The sequence below is a fragment of the Hyla sarda genome, assembly GCF_029499605.1.
Source record: "Hyla sarda isolate aHylSar1 chromosome 1 unlocalized genomic scaffold, aHylSar1.hap1 SUPER_1_unloc_21, whole genome shotgun sequence".
In the NCBI taxonomy this organism is placed as follows: Eukaryota; Metazoa; Chordata; class Amphibia; order Anura; family Hylidae; genus Hyla; species Hyla sarda.
In genome coordinates this window covers 67091-86840 of record NW_026607583.1, presented here as the reverse complement: position 1 = coordinate 86840, position 19750 = coordinate 67091, and the positions used below count along the sequence as shown (strand labels likewise).

Here is a 19750-nt window from a genome sequence, read left to right as displayed (position 1 = left end):
TGCACACACTGATCTCTTATACTGATCATTGTTATCCCATAGGAGACTATAACACTGCACACACTGATCTCTTATACTGATCATTGTTATCCCATAGGAGACTATAACACTGCACACACTGATCTCTTATACTGATCATTGTTATCCCATAGGAGACTATAACACTGCACACACTGATCTCTTATACTGATCATTGTTATCCCATAGGAGGCTATAACACTGCACACACTGATCTCTTATACTGATCATTGTTATCCCATAGGAGACTATAACACTGCACACACTGATCTTTTACATTGATCATTGTTATCCCATAGGAGACTATAACACTGCACACACTGATCTCTTATACTGATCATTGTTATCCCATAGGGACCTATAACACTTCACACACTGATCTCTTATACTGATCATTGTTATCCCATAGGAGACTATAACACTGCACACACTGATCTCTTATACTGATCATTGTTATCCCATAGGAGACTATAACACTGCACACACTGATCTCTTATACTGATCATTGTTATCCCTTAGGAGACTATAACACTGCACACTGATCTTTTACATTGATCATTGTTATCCCACAGGAGACTATAACACTGAACACACTGATCTCTTATACTGATCATTGTTATCCCATAGAGGGCTACTTTGGGGGCAACTTTAAACGCCGCGTCTACAGGGTTAATAGTGCGTTGCACCGTGATCAGTCCCACGCGCTACTAGCCACGGGTTCTGGCCGTTGTTAGAGGCTGGGCCCGACCCACTAGGACGCATGGCCCCGCATTATGGAAAGGAAGTTGGCGAAGGGCGTACAGGTATGCCCTCCGTCCCCAACAGGTTAACATAATGTTAATGATGCCGTACGGTGAATGACATGGGGCCATCACATTCACCAAAAATGTTTTCAAATTTATAAAAAGTGACTAAAAAGTCACATATATACAAAAGTGGAACTAAAAAAAACTACAGGTCATGGTGCAAGAAATGAGCCCTCATACCGTCTCGAATACAAAAAAAAAGAAAAAGGTAGAGATGGTAAAAATAGGGCGATTTTAAACATACTGATTTTGTAAAAAAAAAAAAGTTTGAGATAAGTATTTAATCTAATTGACCCACAGAATAAAGAAAACTTAATTTTTATCGTAAAGTGTACAGCGTGAAAACAAAACCTGACAAAATTAGCAAAATTGTGGTTTTTATAAAAAATGTCTTTTGTTTTGTGTTTGCCGTACATTTTATGGTAAAATGATTGATGTAATTACAAAGTACAATTGGTCGCGCCTCATATGGGTCTGTGAATGTAAATTGTAAAGAGTTACGGATTTTAGATGGCGAGGAGGAAAAAACTAAAACACAAAAATAAAATTGGCCTGGTCCTTAAGGGGTTAAAAACAAAACGCATGCTCAGTATCAGTAAGGGCCACACTTTGAGACCACAGATCTAAAACATAATCCTGTCCGGCTGCAGCATCATCTCTGTCCCAGCTGAAGCACAGACCTGGCAGGACTAGTACTCCTCTGTGCTCACTCCTGTCCTATCAGACTGCAGCATGAAAGCAGAGAGGAGGGGGTTACAGAGCAGACTGCAGTGATTGGATAAAAAGAATGAATGAATGAATGGTGAGTGAGGGCGGGCTCAGTGCTTGCCTCGGACACTCCCCTTCCTGAGCAGTTTATGTCAGAATAAGTGAGCAGCAGAACAGAGGGATTTGTGAGCCAAATACAGAAGACAAACAAAAAAGACCTGTATAGCATCTGGATGACCTAGTGAGTAACATATATGAGCATTATTTTTTTCTGTGATTATTGCAGCCGGTGACTGAGTAGAATCTGTGACCCTTCTCTGTATTTAGTGGTTACTACTCACCTGTGCGGTTATCTGTATGAATGTCCTCCTTATACTGCTCATCACCGCTCACATCTGTCTCTTCTTCTTCTTCCTTTATGTCTGTAGCCTTAATATAGATCAGATCTTTCCCTGTAGTAATGTCCTCCATATTCTGCTCATCAAGAGGACGGGGACACCTCTCTGGTGCTGTTCTCTTACTGGATCTGACTGTAGGGAACACATACAGAGACTGAATTCATTCTTTACATACAAATCACACCCCTACCCCTTAATTCCCTGGTTGAACTTGATGGACATATGTCTTTTTTCGACCGTACTAACTATGTAACTATGTAACTATGTAACTATGTAAAATAATGAGAGGACGTGTGTATATAGTCATGTCTATTACCTGGTGATGTGAGGGGCTGCTGATCCTCCATCATGACCTGATCCTTGTACTGATCCTTGTGTCCTTCTACATACTCCCACTCCTCCATGGAGAAATAGACCGCCACGTCCTGACACCTTATAGGAACCTGACACACAATGATACAGTCATCACCCCAACCCCTCCAGTGCTGTTACTGTATAATGTCCCAGCATTCCCAGCAGTGTCACCTCTCCAGTCATCACCAGACCCCTCCATTACTGTATAATGTCCCAGCAGTGTCACCTCTCCAGTCATCACCAGACCCCTCCATTACTGTATAATGTCCCAGCAGTGTCACCTCTCCAGTCATCACCAGACCCCTCCATTACTGTATAATGTCCCAGCAGTGTCACCTCTCCAGTCATCACCAGACCCCTCCATTATTGTATAATGTCCGAGCATTCCCAGCAGTGTCACCTCTCCAGTCATCACCAGACCCCTCCATTACTGTATAATGTCCCAATAGTGTCACCTCTCCAGTCATCACCAGACCCCTCCATTACTGTATAATGTCCCAGCATTCCCAGCAGTGTCACCTCTCCAGTCACCACCAGACCCCTCCATTACTGTATAATGTCCCAGCAGTGTCACCTCTCCAGTCATCACCAGACCCCTCCATTACTGTATAATGTCCCAGCAGTGTCACCTCTCCAGTCATCACCAGACCCCTCCATTACTGTATAATGTCCCAGCAGTGTCACCTCTCCAGTCATCACCAGACCCCTCCATTACTGTATAATGTCCCAGCAGTGTCACCTCTCCAGTCATCACCAGACCCCTCCATTACTGTATAATGTCCCAGCAGTGTCACCTCTCCAGTCATCACCAGACCCCTCCATTATTGTATAATGTCCCAGCATTCCCAGCAGTGTCACCTCTCCAGTCATCACCAGACCCCTCCATTACTGTATAATGTCCCAATAGTGTCACCTCTCCAGTCATCACCAGACCCCTCCATTACTGTATAATGTCCCAGCAGTGTCACCTCTCCAGTCATCACCAGACCCCTCCATTACTGTATAATGTCCCAGCATTCCCAGCAGTGTCACCTCTCCAGTCACCACCAGACCCCTCCATTACTGTATAATGTCCCAGCAGTGTCACCTCTCCAGTCATCACCAGACCCCTCCATTACTGTATAATGTCCCAGCAGTGTCACCTCTCCAGTCATCACCAGACCCCTCCATTACTGTATAATGTCCCAGCATTCCCAGCAGTGTCACCTCTCCAGTCATCACCAGACCCCTCCATTACTATATAATGTCCCAGCAGTGTCACATCTCCAGTCATCACCAGACCCCTCCATTACTGTATAATGTCCCAGCAGTGTCACCTCTCCAGTCATCACCAGACCCCTCCATTACTGTATAATGTCCCAGCATTCCCAGCAGTGTCACCTCTCCAGTCATCACCAGACCCCTCCATTACTGTATAATGTCCCAGCAGTGTCACCTCTCCAGTCATCACCAGACCCCTCCATTACTGTATAATGTCCCAGCAGTGTCACCTCTCCAGTCATCACCAGACCCCTCCATTACTGTATAATGTCCCAGCAGTGTCACCTCTCCAGTCATCACCAGACCCCTCCATTACTGTATAATGTCCCAGCAGAGTCACCTCTCCAGTCATCACCAGACCCCTCCATTACTGTATAATGTCCCAGCAGTGTCACCTCTCCAGTCATCACCAGACCCCTCAATTACTGTATAATGTCCCAGCATTCCCAGCAGTGTCACCTCTCCAGTCATCACCAGACCCCTCCATTACTGTATAATGTCCCAGCAGTGTCACCTCTCCAGTCATCACCAGACCCCTCCATTACTGTATAATGTCCCAGCAGTGTCACCTCTCCAGTCATCACCAGACCCCTCCATTACTGTATAATGTCCCAGCAGAGTCACCTCTCCAGTCATCACCAGACCCCTCCATTACTGTATAATGTCCCAGCAGTGTCACCTCTCCAGTCATCACCAGACCCCTCCATTACTGTATAATGTCCCAGCAGTGTCACCTCTCCAGTCATCACCAGACCCCTCCATTACTGTATAATGTCCCAGCAGTGTCACCTCTCCAGTCATCACCAGACCCCTCCATTACTTTATAATGTCCCAGCAGTGTCACCTCTCCAGTCATCACCAGACCCCTCCATTACTGTATAATGTCCCAGCAGTGTCACCTCTCCAGTCATCACCAGACCCCTCCATTACTGTATAATGTCCCAGCATTCCCAGCAGTGTCACCTCTCCAGTCATCACCAGACCCCTCCATTACTATATAATGTCCCAGCAGTGTCACCTCTCCAGTCATCACCAGACCCCTCCATTACTGTATAATGTCCCAGCAGTGTCAGCTCTCCAGTCATCACCAGACCCCTCCATTACTGTATAATGTCCCAGCAGTGTCACCTCTCCAGTCATCACCAGACCCCTCCATTACTATATAATGTCCCAGCAGTGTCACCTCTCCAGTCATCACCAGACCCCTCCATTACTGTATAATGTCCCAGCAGTGTCACCTCTCCAGTCATCACCAGATCCCTCCATTACTGTATAATGTCCCAGCATTCCCAGCAGAGTCACCTCTCCAGTCATCACCAGACCCCTCCATTACTGTATAATGTCCCAGCAGTGTCACCTCTCCAGTCATCACCAGACCCCTCCATTACTGTATAATGTCCCAGCAGTGTCACCTCTCCAGTCATCACCAGACCCCTCCATTACTGTATAATGTCCCAGCAGTGTCACCTCTCCAGTCATCACCAGACCCCTCCATTACTGTATAATGTCCCAGCAGTGTCACCTCTCCAGTCATCACCAGACCCCTCCATTACTGTATAATGTCCCAGCATTCCCAGCAGTGTCACCTCTCCAGTCATCACCAGACCCCTCCATTACTATATAATGTCCCAGCAGTGTCACCTCTCCAGTCATCACCAGACCCCTCCATTACTATATAATGTCCCAGCAGTGTCACCTCTTCAGTCATCACCAGACCCCTCCATTACTGTATAATGTCCCAGCAGTGTCACCTCTCCAGTCATCACCAGACCCCTCCATTACTGTATAATGTCCCAGCAGTGTCACCTCTCCAGTCATCACCAGACCCCTCCATTACTGTATAATGTCCCAGCAGTGTCACCTCTCCAGTCATCACCAGATCCCTCCATTACTGTATAATGTCCCAGCAGTGTCACCTCTCCAGTCATCACCAGACCCCTCCATTACTGTATAATGTCCCAGCAGTGTCACCTCTCCAGTCATCACCAGACCCCTCCATTACTGTACAATGTCCCAGCAGGGTCACCTCTCCAGTCATCACCAGACCCCTCCATTACTGTATAATGTCCCAGCAGTGTCACCTCTCCAGTCATCACCAGACCCCTCCATTACTGTATAATGTCCTAGCAGTGTCACCTCTCCAGTCATCACCAGACCCCTCCATTACTGTATAATGTCCCAGCATTCCCAGCAGTATCACCTCTCCAGTCATCACCAGACCCCTCCATTACTGTATAATGTCCCAGCAGTGTCACCTCTCTAGTCATCACCAGACCCCTCCATTACTGTATAATGTCCCACGAGTGTCACCTCTCCAGTCATCACCAGACCCCTCCATTACTGTATAATGTCCCAGCAGTGTCACCTCTCCAGTCATCACCAGACCCCTCCATTACTGTATAATGTCCCAGCATTCCCAGCAGTGTCACCTCTCCAGTCATCACCAGACCCCTCCATTACTGTATAATGTCCCAGCAGTGTCACCTCTCCAGTCATCACCAGACCCCTCCATTACTGTATAATGTCCCAGCATTCCCAGCAGTGTCACCTCTCCAGTCATCACCAGACCCCTCCATTACTGTATAATGTCCCAGCAGTGTCACCTCTCCAGTCATCACCAGACCCCTCCATTACTGTATAATGTCCCAGCAGTGTCACCTCTCCAGTCATCACCAGACCCCTCCATTACTGTATAATGTCCCAGCAGTGTCACCTCTCCAGTCATCACCAGACCCCTCCATTACTGTATAATGTCCCAGCAGTGTCACCTCTCCAGTCATCACCAGACCCCTCCATTACTGTATAATGTCCCAGCAGAGTCACCTCTCCAGTCATCACCAGACCCCTCCATTACTGTATAATGTCCCAGCAGTGTCACCTCTCCAGTCATCACCAGACCCCTCCATTACTGTATAATGTCCCAGCAGTGTCACCTCTCCAGTCATCACCAGACCCCTCCATTACTGTATAATGTCCCAGCATTCCCAGCAGTGTCACCTCTCCAGTCATCACCAGACCCCTCCATTACTGTATAATGTCCCAGCAGTGTCACCTCTCCAGTCATCACCAGACCCCTCCATTACTTTATAATGTCCCAGCAGTGTCACCTCTCCAGTCATCACCAGACCCCTCCATTACTGTATAATGTCCCAGCAGTGTCACCTCTCCAGTCATCACCAGACCCCTCCATTACTGTATAATGTCCCAGCATTCCCAGCAGTGTCACCTCTCCAGTCATCACCAGACCCCTCCATTACTATATAATGTCCCAGCAGTGTCACCTCTCCAGTCATCACCAGACCCCTCCATTACTGTATAATGTCCCAGCAGAGTCACCTCTCCAGTCATCACCAGACCCCTCCATTACTGTATAATGTCCCAGCAGTGTCACCTCTCCAGTCATCACCAGACCCCTCCATTACTATATAATGTCCCAGCAGTGTCACCTCTCCAGTCATCACCAGACCCCTCCATTACTGTATAATGTCCCAGCAGAGTCACCTCTCCAGTCATCACCAGACCCCTCCATTACTGTATAATGTCCCAGCAGTGTCACCTCTCCAGTCATCACCAGACCCCTCCATTACTGTATAATGTCCCAGCATTCCCAGCAGTGTCACCTCTCCAGTCATCACCAGACCCCTCCATTACTGTATAATGTCCCAGCAGTGTCACCTCTCCAGTCATCACCAGACCCCTCCATTACTATATAATGTCCCAGCAGTGTCACCTCTCCAGTCATCACCAGACCCCTCCATTACTGTATAATGTCCCAGCAGAGTCACCTCTCCAGTCATCACCAGACCCCTCCATTACTGTATAATGTCCCAGCAGGGTCACCTCTCCAGTCATCACCAGACCCCTCCATTACTGTATAATGTCCCAGCAGTGTCACCTCTCCAGTCATCACCAGACCCCTCCAATACTGTATAATGTCCCAGCATTCCCAGCAGTGTCACCTCTCCAGTCATCACCAGACCCCTCCATTACTATATAATGTCCCAGCAGTGTCACCTCTCCAGTCATCACCAGACCCCTCCATTACTGTATAATGTCCCAGCAGAGTCACCTCTCCAGTCATCACCAGACCCCTCCATTACTGTATAATGTCCCAGCAGTGTCACCTCTCCAGTCATCACCAGACCCCTCCATTACTGTATAATGTCCCAGCATTCCCAGCAGTGTCACCTCTCCAGTCATCACCAGACCCCTCCATTACTATATAATGTCCCAGCAGTGTCACCTCTCCAGTCATCACCAGACCCCTCCATTACTATATAATGTCCCCAGCAGTGTCACCTCTCCAGTCATCACCAGACCCCTCCATTACTGTATAATGTCCCAGCAGTGTCACCTCTCCAGTCATCACCAGACCCCTCCATTACTGTATAATGTCCCAGCAGTGTCACCTCTCCAGTCATCACCAGACCCCTCCATTACTGTATAATGTCCCAGCAGTGTCACCTCTCCAGTCATCACCAGATCCCTCCATTACTGTATAATGTCCCAGCAGTGTCACCTCTCCAGCCATCAACAGACCCCTCCATTACTGTATAATGTCCCAGCAGTGTCACCTCTCCAGTCATCACCAGACCCCTCCATTACTGTACAATGTCACAGCAGGGTCACCTCTCCAGTCATCACCAGACCCCTCCATTACTGTATAATGTCCCAGCAGTGTCACCAATCCAGTCATCGCCAGACCCCTCCATTACTGTATAATGTCCCGGCATTCCCAGCAGTGTCACCTCTCCAGTCATCACCAGACCCCTCCATTACTGTATAATGTCCCAGCATTCCAAGCAGTGTCACCTCTCCAGTCATCACCAGACCCCTCCATTACTGTATAATGTCCCTGCAGTGTCACCTCTCCAGCCATCACCAGACCCCTCCATTACTGTATAATGTCCCAGCAGTGTCACCTCTCCAGTCATCACCAGACCCCTCCATTACTGTATAATGTCCCAGCAGTGTCACTTCTCCAGTCAGCACCAGACCCCTCCATTACTGTTTAATGTCCCAGCAGGGTCACCTTTCCAGTCATCACCAGACCCCTCCATTACTGTATAATGTCCCAGCATTCCCAGCAGTGTCACCTCTCCAGTCATCACCAGACCCCTCCATTACTGTATAATATCCCAGCAGGGTCACCTCTCCAGTCATCACCAGACCCCACCATTCCTGTATGATGTCCCAGCAGTGTCACCTCTCCAGTCATCACCAGACCCCTCCATTACTGTATAATGTCCCAGCAGTGTCACCTCTCCAGTCATCACCAGACCCCTCCATTACTGTATAATGTCCCAGCATTCCCAGCAGTGTCACCTCTCCAGACATCACCAGACCCCTCCATTACTGTATAATATCCCAGCAGTGTCACCACTCCAGTCATCACCAGACCCCTCCATTACTGTATAATGTCCCAGCAGGGTCTCCTCTCCAGTCATCACCAGACCCCTCCATTACTGTATAATGTCCCAGCATTCCCAGCAGTGTCACCTCTCCAGTCATCACCAGACCCCTCCATTACTGTATAATGTCCCAGCAGTGTCACCTCTCCAGTCATCACCAGACCCCTCCATTACTGTATAATGTCCCAGCAGGGTCACCTCTCCAGTCATCACCAGACCCCTCCATTACTGTATAATGTCCCAGCATTCCCAGCAGTGTCACCTCTCCAGTCATCATCAGACCCCTCCATTACTGTATAATGTCCCAGCAGTGTCACCTCTCCAGTCATCACCAGACCCCTCCATTACTGTATAATGTCCCAGCAGTGTCACCTCTCCAGTCATCACCAGACCCCTCCATTACTGTATAATGTCCCAGCAGTGTCACCTCTCCAGTCATCACCAGACCCCTCCATTATTGTATAATGTCCCAGCAGTGTCACCCTCCAGGCATCACCAGACCCCTCCATTACTGTATAATGTCCCAGCATTCCCAGCAGTGTCACCTCTCCAGTCATCACCAGACCCCTCCATTTCTGTATAATGTCCCAGCATTCCCAGCAGTGTCACCTCTCCAGTCATCACCAGACCCCTCAATTACTGTATATTGTCCCAGCAGTGTCACCTCTCCAGTCATCACCAGACCCCTCCATTACTGTATAATGTCCCAGCAGTGTCACCTCTCCAGTCATCACCATACCCCTCCATTACTGTATAATGTCCCAGCATTCCCAGCAGTGTCACCTCTCCAGTCATCACCAGACCCCTCCAATACTGTATAATGTCCCAGCAGTGTCACCTCTCCAGTCATCACCAGACCCCTCCATTACTGAATAATGTCCCAGCGGTGTCACCTCTCCAGTCATCACCAGACCCCTCCATTACTGTATAATGTCCCAGCAGTGTCACCTCTCCAGTCATCACCAGACCCCTCCATTACTGTATAATGTCCTAGCATTTCCAGCAGTGTCACCTCTCCAGTCATCACCAGACCCCTCCATTACTGTATAATGTCCCAGCAGTGTCACCTCTCCAGTCATCACCAGACTCCTCCATTACTATATAATGTCCCAGCAGTGTCACCTCTCCAGTCATCACCAGACCCCTCCATTACTGTATAATGTCCCAGCATTCCCAGCAGTGTCACCTCTCCAGTCATCACCAGACCCCTCCATTACTGTATAATGTCCCAGCATTCCCAGCAGTGTCACCTCTCCAGTCATCACCAGACCCCTCCATTACTGTATAATGTCCCAGAAGTGTCACCTCTCCAGTCATCACCAGACCCCTCCATTACTGTATAATGTCCCAGCAGTGTCACCTCTCCAGTCATCACCAGACCCCTCCATTACTGTATAATGTCCCAGCAGTGTCACCTCTCCAGTCAGCACCAGACCCCTCCATTACTGTATAATGTCACAGCAGGGTCACCTCTCCAGTCATCACCAGACCCCTCCATTACTGTATAATGTCCCAGCATTCCCAGCAGTGTCACCTCTCCAGTCATCACCAGACCCCTCCATTACTGTATAATATCCCAGCAGGGTCACCTCTCCAGTCATCACCAGACCCCACCATTCCTGTATGATGTCCCAGCAGTGTCACCTCTCCAGTCATCACCAGACCCCTCCATTACTGTATAATGTCCCAGCAGTGTCACCTCTCCAGTCATCACCAGACCCCTCCATTACTGTATAATGTCCCAGCATTCCCAGCAGTGTCACCTCTCCAGTCATCACCAGACCCCACCATTACTGTATAATGTCCCAGCAGTGTCACCTCTCCAGTCATCACCAGACCCCTCCATTACTGTATAATGTCCCAGCATTCCCAGCAGTGTCACTTCTCCTGTCATTACCAGACCCCTCCATTACTGTATAATATCCCAGCAGTGTCACCTCTCCAGTCATCACCAGGCCCCTCCATTACTGTATAATGTCCCAGCAGTGTCACCTCTCCAGACATCACCAGACCCCTCCATTACTGTATAATATCCCAGCAGTGTCACCACTCCAGTCATCACCAGACCCCTACATTACTGTATAATGTCCCAGCATTCCCAGCAGTGTCACCTCTCCAGTCATCACCAGACCCCTCCATTACTGTATAATGTCCCAGCAGTGTCACCTCTCCAGTCATCACCAGACCCCTCCATTACTGTATAATGTCCCAGCAGGGTCACCTCTCCAGTCAGCAGCTCCATCATCTTGTTGATGAGTTCTCGGATCTTCTGTTCATCCATTTCCTCATGTATCAGGGAGTGAGGTGGGGGCCCTGGGATTGGGCTCAGGGTTCTTCCCCATCCTTCACACACAGGGGCCCGACAGAGCCCACTAGAGGACTTCTTCACTACTGTATAATCCTGTGTATAGAGAGATACATTAATATCACTACATACATTCCCAGAATCCCTCACCTCTCCAGTCATATCCATCTGTTATTACATCGCTAAGAATGAGGTCATGTGACCTCACTCCCAGAATCCCTCACCTCTCCAGTCATATCCATCTGTTATTACATAGATAAGAATGAGGTCATGTGACATCACTCCCAGAATCCCTCACCTCTCCAGTCATATCCATCTGTTATTACATAGATAAGAATGAGGTCATGTGACGTCACTCCCAGAATCCCTCACCTCTCCAGTCATATCCATCTGAAATTACATAGATAAGAATGAGGTCATGTGACATCACTCCCAGAATCGCCGGTACCAACAGGCCCGGAGCGTCAAAAATGGTGCTCCTGGGCCTAGGCGGTAACAGGCTGGCGTTATTTAGGCTGGGGAGGGCCAGTAACAATGGTCCCCGCCCACTCTGGTAACGTCAGGCTGTTGCTGTTTGGTTGGTATTGTGCTGAGAATGAAAATACGGGGAACCCTATACGTTTTTTTTTGTTTTTATTTAAATAGTTGTAGTTCTGTAACATCTGTCCCTTCAGATTTTGCAATTTTCATGAAATTTTTGAAAATTGCTTCTCTACTTTGAAGCCCTCTAATTTTTTAAAAAAAAGCAGAAATATGTCCATTTTATGATGCCAACATAAAGTGAACATATTGTACTTGAGAAGAAAAATAAAATTTATTGTGAATATCAATTTTCCTTACAAGTAGAGAGCTTCAAAGTTAGAAAAATGCTAAATTTTCAAAATTTTCATTAAATTTGGGTATTTTTCACCAAAAAAGGATGCAAGTAACGCCGAAAATTTACCACCAAAATAAAATAGAATATGTCACGAAAAAACAATCTCAGAATCAGAATATTCGGTAAAAGTGTTTTCGCGTTATTAATTCGTAAAGTGACGGTGGTCAGAATTGCGAAAAAAGGGCCCAGTCCTTAAGGTGAAAAAGGGTTGCGTCCTTAAGGGGTTAAGAAACACCTTATTTTCTGTGCGCCAATGCAAAATTCTCTAATAGTGCCCCTCCCGAGACTAGACTCCGCATCCGCCCCTGGTTGTGGTTAAACATTACTTTCCTGGAAAAGTTTCTGAGTTGCCCATAGCAACCAATCAGATCGCTTCCTTCATTTTTCAGAGGCCTTTTCAAAAATGAAAGAAGCAATCTGATTGGTTGCTATGGGCAACAGCACAACTCTTCCTCTGCACTGGTTTTGCTGAATCTCCCCCATAGAGGAAGATTTATCAAAACCCAAAACCTGTCCAGAGGAAAAGTTTCTGAGTTGCCCATAGCAACCAATCAGATCGCTTCTTTAATTTTTCATAGGCTTTTTCAAGAATAAAAGAAGCAATCTGATTGGTTGCTATGGGCATCTCAGCAGCTTTTCCTCTGGACAGGTTTTGATAAATCTCTCTCTATGGGGGAGATTCATCAAAACCAGTGTAGAGGAAGAGTTATACAGTTGCCCATAGCAACCAATCAGATCGCTTCTTTCATTTTTTAAAAGACCTCTGAAAAATGAAGGAAGCAATCTGATTGGTTGCTTTGGGCAACTCAGAAACTTTTCCAGAAATGGAGGATGCTAACTTTTTGTATCTTATATGGAATTATTCCTATATTCATACATTTTGGAATCATCGATCTTATTGAAAAAAGGTATAACATTAAGATCGAACGAGACCCTTAGATGCTTATCCTTGGAGATGTCGGGGAGTCTATATATAAGAAAAGTTTAATTAGACTATTTCCTTATGCAAAGGTGCTGTCCGGGCATGCTGGGAGTTGTGGTTTTGCAGCGGTTGGGGGTTCACAGCTTAGAGACCACTGCTATAGAGGGTGCAAATGTATCCGAGCCCTGGAACTCAAATAATGTGAAATATGAGATGATCAAAATGGAGCCCCTGCACTAATTACTTGGGTTCTGGGGTCTGTAAGGTCCATAGTAGCAACATCAGGTTCTGTCCATAGCAAATACTAAATCATGGCAGCTCTAAGAAACAAGCAGTCATCGTGACATCAGACATGTGATGTCATAGACAGCTGGAGTCCTGACATTCCACTGACAGCCGCCCGAGCCTTCATTCTGTAGATTGTTACAGTGCGATTAGCAACTTCTATTTCTTCTTCTTGACTGAGATGGAGCTAAAAGGTTTGGGGTTCGTCCCCCTTCTGTTGGCGTTTTGGTGTGCGGCCTGGCTTGCCACCAGCTACATCGTGACGGTCGTCCTCGGCCATGCCGCCTCGCCACTGATGCACATCAGGTAAGATAAACAAGCACAAGATTCTTATTTCATGGGTTGGGAGTGAGGAAATATCCATAATAACATTGGTTTCTTTTCCTTCACAGTGACGTGGGAAATTTCTTTCCTGAAAACATATTATTGAGAATTGGTTTCATAGGGACATCCATTGGCACTTTGGTACTAACCTTTCTTATTTATAAGTATATGGTTATGCATACTGAAGAGTTCAGGGGTCATCAGGTCCTGATCCAGAGGATCCTGCTGGCCATTGTGTGGGCCTCCTGTTTTGGTACAGCTGTCATGCATGTATTGTCCCCCGAAGAATATCCCAGGATACACTTTGTCAGCACGATAATTTCCATTACATGTGAAGCCTTATACTACCTTGGGCAGTCCATCCAGATGTATAAATTACCAGGAGCAAACAAAGTCATCCACCATAGTAGATGCACCTGCTGTGGCCTGACTTTTACCTGCGCAATTTTCTACTTTGGATATAAAACATTACAGGAATTATTCTATGATGATGAAGACTGGGACGAGATCCGTGAAATCACCATCATAATCATCGAGTGGGTGATGCTTCTACTGATCCTGATAAACATCGTGACCTATTATTCCACCATGCAGAGGTTAATGTTAACCGTCTCCAGGAACAGCTGCAAACTCTCTCTTAGAGTAAGAATTGATGACTTCGGGGTGTAGACCACCACGGGGGCCATCAAGTGGACTTCTGGGAGAGATACTGCACAGGACACGGGAAAACCATAAAAAAAATAATATGAGCTGGTGATATTACCTATACAAAAAATAATATGAGCTGGTAATATTACCTATACAAAAAAATAAAAAACATAAAAAAAAAATATTAGTGTGTGATGTGTAATACCTACCGTATATACTCGAGTATAAGCCGAGTTTTTCAGCACCATTTTTCGTACTGAAAACGCCCCCCTCGGCTTATACTCGAGTGATCTCTCCGCCTGTCAATCCCTTTTCAGTGGTCTTCAACCTGCGGACCTCCAGATGTTGTAAAACTACAACTCCCAGCATGCCCAGACAGCTATCAGCTGTCTGGGCATGCTGGGTGTTGTAGTTTTGAAACCTCTGGAGGTCCGCAGGTTGAAGACCACTTCGGCCTTCGTCATCATCCAGGCCTCCCCCCCCCCTCTTTTGTTTTGTACTCACCCCCCCCCCCCCTCCACAGCGGGAAGTTAGGGTGAGCTGGTCCGGGCCATCTATGCTGCAGGGACCATCCGGTGGGGAGGGATAGTCTTTCCGGGCTGTCCATTTTCACCGGAGGGCCCTCTTCATGCACAACGTCCCTGTGCGTCGTCGTCAAGGCAACATCACTAGGACCAGCTCACCCTAACTTTCTGCCAAGGGGAGGTGAGTACAAAACAAAAAGGCCACAGTGGTCTTCAACCTGCGGACCTCCAGAGGTTTCAAAACTACAACTCCCAGCATGCCCGGACAGCCGATAGCTGTCTGGGCATGCTGGGAGTTGTGGTTCTGCAACATCTGGAGGTCCGCAGATTGAAGACCACTGATGAAGGGATTGACAGGCGGTGATGATGAAAGGGAGGGGGATGATGATTAAGGGGGGGATGATGATGAAGGCCGCAGTGGTATTCAACCTGCGGACCTCCAGAGGTTTCAAAACTACAACTCCCAGCATGCCCAGACAGCCGATGGCTGTCCGGGCATGCTGGGGGTTGTAGTTTTGCAACATCTAGAGGTCCGCAGGTTGAAAACCACTGATGAAGGGATTGACAGGCGATGATGATGAAGGGGGGGGGATGATGACGGGAGTCTGGATGATTACATGGGGGGATGAGGTATTTCCCACCCTAGGCTTATAGTCAAGTCAATAACATATATATATATATATATATATATATATATATATATATATATATATATATATATATAGATATATATATATATATATATATATATATATATATATATAATAGATAGATAGATAGATAGATAGATAGATAGATTTTTTTTTTTTTTTTTTTTTTTTTTGGGGGGGGGGGTGAAATTAGGGGCCTCGGCTTATATTCTGGTCGGCTTATACTCAAGTATATACGGTAGTTAGAAAACCAGAATCAAATTCATCATTATAACCTCCCTCTGCATTACCCTGCTTATTATTTTCCAAGCAAGCACTTTGTTCTAATTCGTCCACTCTCTGGCGTGCTCCTTGTATAAGGGGTTTGGGATACACTTTTTGTATAAAACGATTCTCCAGGTTATCTAGTTGTTGCTGGCATTTTTGTGTGGAAGAACAATTCCTCCGGATTCTTTTCATTTGACCGAATGGAATGTTCTTCTTCCATTGTTTCCGATGGCAACTGTTAAAGTCGAGGTAGTTCCTTAAAATAGGTGGCAGTATGCAAACAGCCATCCTGAATATAGATATTTAAATCCAGGAACTCAAATGTTTTGGGGGACTGATGCAGCTCTGCCTTTGGCAATCTCTGGCTCTGCCATAGCGCTTTTTTTGAAGGGGCGTGTCGGCTGCCGCTTCGTCTGGTGGTCAACACGCGCTATCTGGCCAGCGAGCCAGGGCCCCATACAGGAGATCGCGGGGGCCCCCAGCGGTCGGACCCCTCGCAATCTGAAACTTATCCCCTACCCTTGGGATAGGGGATGTTTTTCAGCACTGGACTACTCCTTTAACCCCTTCATGATCCAGCCCATTTTCACCTTCAGGACCTGGGCATTTTTTGAAAATCTGACCACTGTCACTTTAAACATTAATAACTCTGGAATGCTTTTACTTATCATTCTGATTCCGAGATTGTTTTTTCGTGACATATTCTACTTTATGTTATTGGTAAAACTTCACTGATATTTTCATCCTTTCTTGGTAAAAAATCTAAAAATTTCATGAAAATGTTGAAAATTTAGCATTTTTCTAACTTTGAAAGTCTCTGCTTGAAAGGAAAATGGATATTCCAAATAAATTACATATTGATTCACATATACAATATGTCTACTTTGTGTCTGCATAAAAAAATTGACAAGTTTTTACTTTTGGAAAACATCAGAGGGCTTCAAAGTTCCGCAGCAATTTTCCAATTTTTCTCAAGATTTTCAAAATCGTAATTTTTCAGGGCCCAGTTCAGGTTGGAAGTGGATTTTAAGGGTCTTCATATTAGAAATACCCCATAAATGACCCCATTATAAAAACTGCACCCCTCAAAGTATTCAAAATGACATTCAGTAAGTGTTTTAACCCTTTAGGTGTTTCACAGGAATAGCAGCAAAGTGAAGGAGAAAATTCTAAATCTTCATTTTTTACACATTTTCTTGTAGACCCAATTTTTGAATTTTTACAAGGGGTAAAAGGAGAGAAATCACCCAAAAATTTGTAACCCAATTTCTCTCGAGTAAGGAAATACCTCATATGCATATGTAAAGTGTTCGGCGGGCGCAGTAGAGGGCTCAGAAGGGAAGGAGCGACAATGGGATTTTGGAGAGTGAGTTTTTCTGAAAGGGTTTTTGGGGGGCATGTCCCATTTAGGAAGCCCCTATGGTGCCAGAACAGGGGACCCCCCCCACATGTGACCCCATTTTGGAAACAATACCCCTCATAGAATTTAATAAGGGGTGCAGTGAGCATTTACACCCCATTGGCGTTTGACAGATATTTGAAACAGTGGACTGTGCAAATCAAGAATTTTATTTTTCATTTTCACAGACCACTGTTCCAAAAATCTGTCATACACGAGTGGGGTGTAAATGCTCACTGCACCCCTTATTACATTCCGTGAAGGGTGTAGTTTCCAAAATGGGGTCACATATTTATTGTTTTGCGTTTGTCAGAACTGCTGTAACAATCAGCCACCCCTGTGCAAATCGCCTCAAATGTACATGGCGCACTCTCCCTTCTGGGCCTTGTTGTGCACCCCCAGAGCACTTTGCGCCCACATATGGGGTATCTCCGTAGTCGGGAGAAATTGCGTTACAAATTTTGGGGGTCTTTTTTTCCCTTTTACCTCTTGGGAAAATGAAAAGTATAGGGCAACACCAGCATGTCAGTGTAAAAAAATTATTTTTTTACACTAACATGCTGGTGTAGACCCCAACTTCACCTTTTCATAAGGGGTTAAAGAAGAAAAAGCCCCCCAAAATTTGTAAGGCAATTTCTCCCGAGTACGGCGATACCCCATATGTGTCCCAAAACTGTTGCTCTGAAATACGACAGGGCTCCAAAGTGAGAGAGCGCCATGCGCATTTGAGGCCTGAATTAGGGATTTGCATAGGGGTGGACATAGGGGTATTCTATGCCAATGATTCCCAAACAGGGTGCCTCCAGCTGTTGCAAAACTCCCAGCATGCCTGGACAGTCAATGGCTGTCCGGCAATACTGGGAGTTATTATTTTGCAACAGCTGGAGGCTCCGTTTTGGAAACAGTAGCGTACCAGACGTTTTTCATTTTTTGGGGGGAGGGGGGCTGTGTAGGGGTATGTGTATATGTAGTGTTTTTTTACTTTTTATTTTAGGTTAGTGTCAGTGTAGTGTAGTGTTTTTAGGGTACAGTCACATGGGCAGAGGTTCACAGCAAGTTTGCCACTGGAAGTTTGAGCTGCAGCGCAAAATTTGTGCCATCTCAAACTTGCAGCACTCACTGTAAACCTCCGCCCATGTGAGTGTACCCTGTACATTCACATTGGGGGGGGGGGGGGGGGGCGGGCAAACATCCAGCTGTTGCTAACTCCGAGCATGCCCTTTGGCTGTCCGTGCATGCTGGGAGTTGTAGTTTTGCAACAGCTGGAGGAACGCTGGTTTGGAAACACTAAGTTAAGTAATAAACTTTCTTTTCAATAGGATTTTATTAAGTATTTTCAGGAAATAGAATACATGTAAACGAAACAGTTACATCATTATAAGTTACAACACTATATGTGGTACATATGAATGAGTACAATAAAACTGATAGTCAGCATATGGAATCGTAAACTAAGTTAGTGTTTGACTCTAAGGAGAATAATGATGTAGTACTATATAAAGCAATACTGAACCAAACAGAACTAAAAAAGGAGCATTTCTTTTAAGAGGCATATATATCGCCAATGACACCTAGTATGAAACATCAGCATGAAGACAACCACAACTCTAGAAGTGTGCGCATTATGGCATTAATAAACAAGTAAGAAGGTATCTTACCCAATTTAGTCTAGAACTGCGGACCTCCTCGGACCCCACCTTGCTCCGTTTATGAATGAATAGATGTGGTCAAATATTAAGGAGAAAATAGACCGTCATAAACCTGCGTTTATGGATAGGAGAAGCAACCCAACAATAAGAAAATGTTTATGGACTGTTAAATTGGTTGATCCACAAATCCCAATGTTTCCGAAAAGCATCTGTTTTATGTTCTTGTCTAGCGATCACCTCTTCAAAAAGTAAATTATAGTTCACCATGTGAATAATTTCTGCAATAGTTGGAATTTCAGATGACCTCCATTTTCTGGCGATCGATAACCTGAAATTGTGCAGAATGTGGCAAATCGGGAACTGGATTCTATTGGGAAAACCATCAATGCCCAACATGAGAAGGGCCAGTTCGTTAGGGATAATTTGTATCGTCGGGGAAAGGGTTTGTAAAAGAGATAATAAATCGCTTTTTATCTTAGTCAGTTTTGGGCATTTCCAGAAGATATGGGACAAGGACCCGATCATCCCACATCCCCTCCAACAGACAGGGTCTTGCTCCAAATATATAGTAGCCAATCTTTTTGGGGTGAAGTACCATCGATAATATAGTTTCTCCAGTTGTTCGCCGTGGTTGGAACACCTGGAAAAATGTCTGCCTATATGGAGGGCTTTCAACCACATTGAGATAGGGAATATTCTGCCCAATTCTTCCTCCCATTTCAGCATATATTTGGTTTTCGATGGGGATGTATCATTATTAAAAAATGGATATAATAAGCCCAGTCCCGGTTTATTTCTTAAGGACGATGAACCCATTAAGTCTGATAGGCATTGTGGGGTTTTACATATGGAATTGTTATATTTTTTCAAATATAGGGCAATTCTATCATAAGTGTGATTTTCAGATTCTGGTATACCAAAGATGTCCTGTAATTGGCGGAAAGT

At 45.8% G+C, this 19750-nt stretch overlaps 2 protein-coding genes across 2 annotated transcripts in view; one reads left to right on the top strand and one right to left on the bottom strand.

The window, feature by feature from the left end:
- The window catches only part of LOC130298114 (uncharacterized), a 99115-nt gene that overhangs the window by 55857 nt on the left and 23508 nt on the right, over window positions 1–19750 (bottom strand). The window contains 3 exon segments of the mRNA XM_056551009.1: window positions 1874–2062; window positions 2247–2373; window positions 11177–11218. Coding sequence (XP_056406984.1) covers window positions 1874–2062; window positions 2247–2373; window positions 11177–11218 — 358 coding nt within the window.
- Window positions 13443–14436, top strand: LOC130298112 (DNA damage-regulated autophagy modulator protein 1-like). Its single transcript, XM_056551008.1, has 2 exons — window positions 13443–13650; window positions 13737–14436. Exons 1-2 carry the CDS (start codon window positions 13526–13528, stop codon window positions 14335–14337), a joined length of 726 nt encoding a protein of 241 aa, XP_056406983.1. The 5' UTR covers window positions 13443–13525; the 3' UTR covers window positions 14338–14436.